The 1,269-nt window shown below is 55.0% G+C and overlaps 1 protein-coding gene across 1 annotated transcript in view; it reads left to right on the top strand.

Annotated features, from left to right (window-relative positions):
* Positions 1 to 10: 10 nt before the first annotated feature.
* The window catches only part of LOC114073417 (glutamine-rich protein 2-like), a 4,989-nt gene continuing 3,730 nt past the window's right edge, over positions 11 to 1,269 (top strand). Inside the window, exons 1-4 of the mRNA XM_027911176.1 lie at positions 11 to 78; positions 225 to 339; positions 845 to 967; positions 1,185 to 1,259. Of these exons, the coding sequence (XP_027766977.1) occupies positions 74 to 78; positions 225 to 339; positions 845 to 967; positions 1,185 to 1,259 (318 nt within the window). The 5' untranslated portion in view covers positions 11 to 73. The remainder of the gene's footprint in view (positions 79 to 224; positions 340 to 844; positions 968 to 1,184; positions 1,260 to 1,269) is intronic.

Genomic DNA, 1,269 nt, shown 5'->3' on the forward strand with positions numbered 1-1,269 from the left:
GAAGGACATCACAAAGCTGAAGGAGGATATAGCCAAGTGGAAAGAGGAGATCAGCAAGCAGATCACTCAGCAAATGGAGTAAGAGGACGGGACAGGGTTTAGTACCCTATAGGGCTGCAAAGAAGCCCAGAGGGCCTGGGAGCATCCTGGTTTGGGGCTAAGGGACATTGTCCAAGCAGCACTGGGGAGGCTAAGCCTGTCCCTGCCCCCATCTCGCTGGTCAGGTCCGTTCTGAAGGAGACAAAGAGTGAGCTGATGAAGATGGAGGAGCAGCAGATGATGAGAAATTCCATGCTGGAACAGATGGTGACTGAGATGGCCAACCAGCTGAATGCTCAGGTGAGGTGCTGGGTGTTCACTCCCACCACCCGCGGGCTCAGTGGAGGGATCCTGACAGTGTTCCCAGCCCCATCCCCCAGCTGGCTGGGGCCATCGAGCCCACAGCACCCAGGGCTACTGGTTGCATCCATCCCATCTCTGAGTGGATTCCTTCTGCCTTCCCTGCAGCCGTGCGAGCTGGGGGAGATAGTGGGGATGGTGCAGGAGGAGGAGGAGATGGCAAAGGCAGCGTGCTCCAACTGCACCTTTGACTACAGAGTGCTTTGGGGAGGGGGCTGAAAGGTATCTCCTGAATGGCTGTGCACTGCTCTAAAATGTAGGGGATCCCTTGCTGCCCCAAATTGGCTTGGACTAGGCAGTACCATGGAAGGAAATTAAAACCTTGGTGCAAATGTCCCACTGACACTGAGGGCTCGTGGCCACTGGCTGAGTAACCCAGGTTTTCCTGTGCCAGGAAAACAGACCCCCTTTACTCAGCACCACTTTTTCTTCTCCCCTGGAGCAGGACCAGGAGCTGCTGCAGAACATGGAGGAAACATTCCGGAAGATTCAAGAAGACTGTGACAAACTCAGATATGTCTCTGTGAGCCTCCAGACAGACTGCCAGCTAAAGCAGAAAGCTATTGAGGTGGGTGGCTGGAAGTCCAACATAGTGTATCTCCTAGGCAGACTCCAGCTGGGGGACCCCAAGAAATCTGTCCCCCTGCCCACCCCGTCACAGCCTTGAGCGTGTTCCAAGGGTGTTTCTCAGAGGATTTTGGGTATGGGGAGCAGGGGGTGCCAAGCTGAGCAGGAGGCAGCTCCAACCCTACTGCGGTTTCATGGGCTGCTTTCTGTGTTGAAAGACGCTGTTCCAGTCCTTGGACACACTGAAGAAGGAGAAGGCAGACGAGCAGAACATGTTGATGGCAATGGACATGGTAGAGTCTC

This window comes from Empidonax traillii, unplaced genomic scaffold (assembly GCF_003031625.1).
Source record: "Empidonax traillii isolate 1590-97213 ecotype Southwest subspecies unplaced genomic scaffold, ASM303162v1 scaffold6380:size6130, whole genome shotgun sequence".
NCBI lineage: Eukaryota > Metazoa > Chordata > Aves > Passeriformes > Tyrannidae > Empidonax > Empidonax traillii.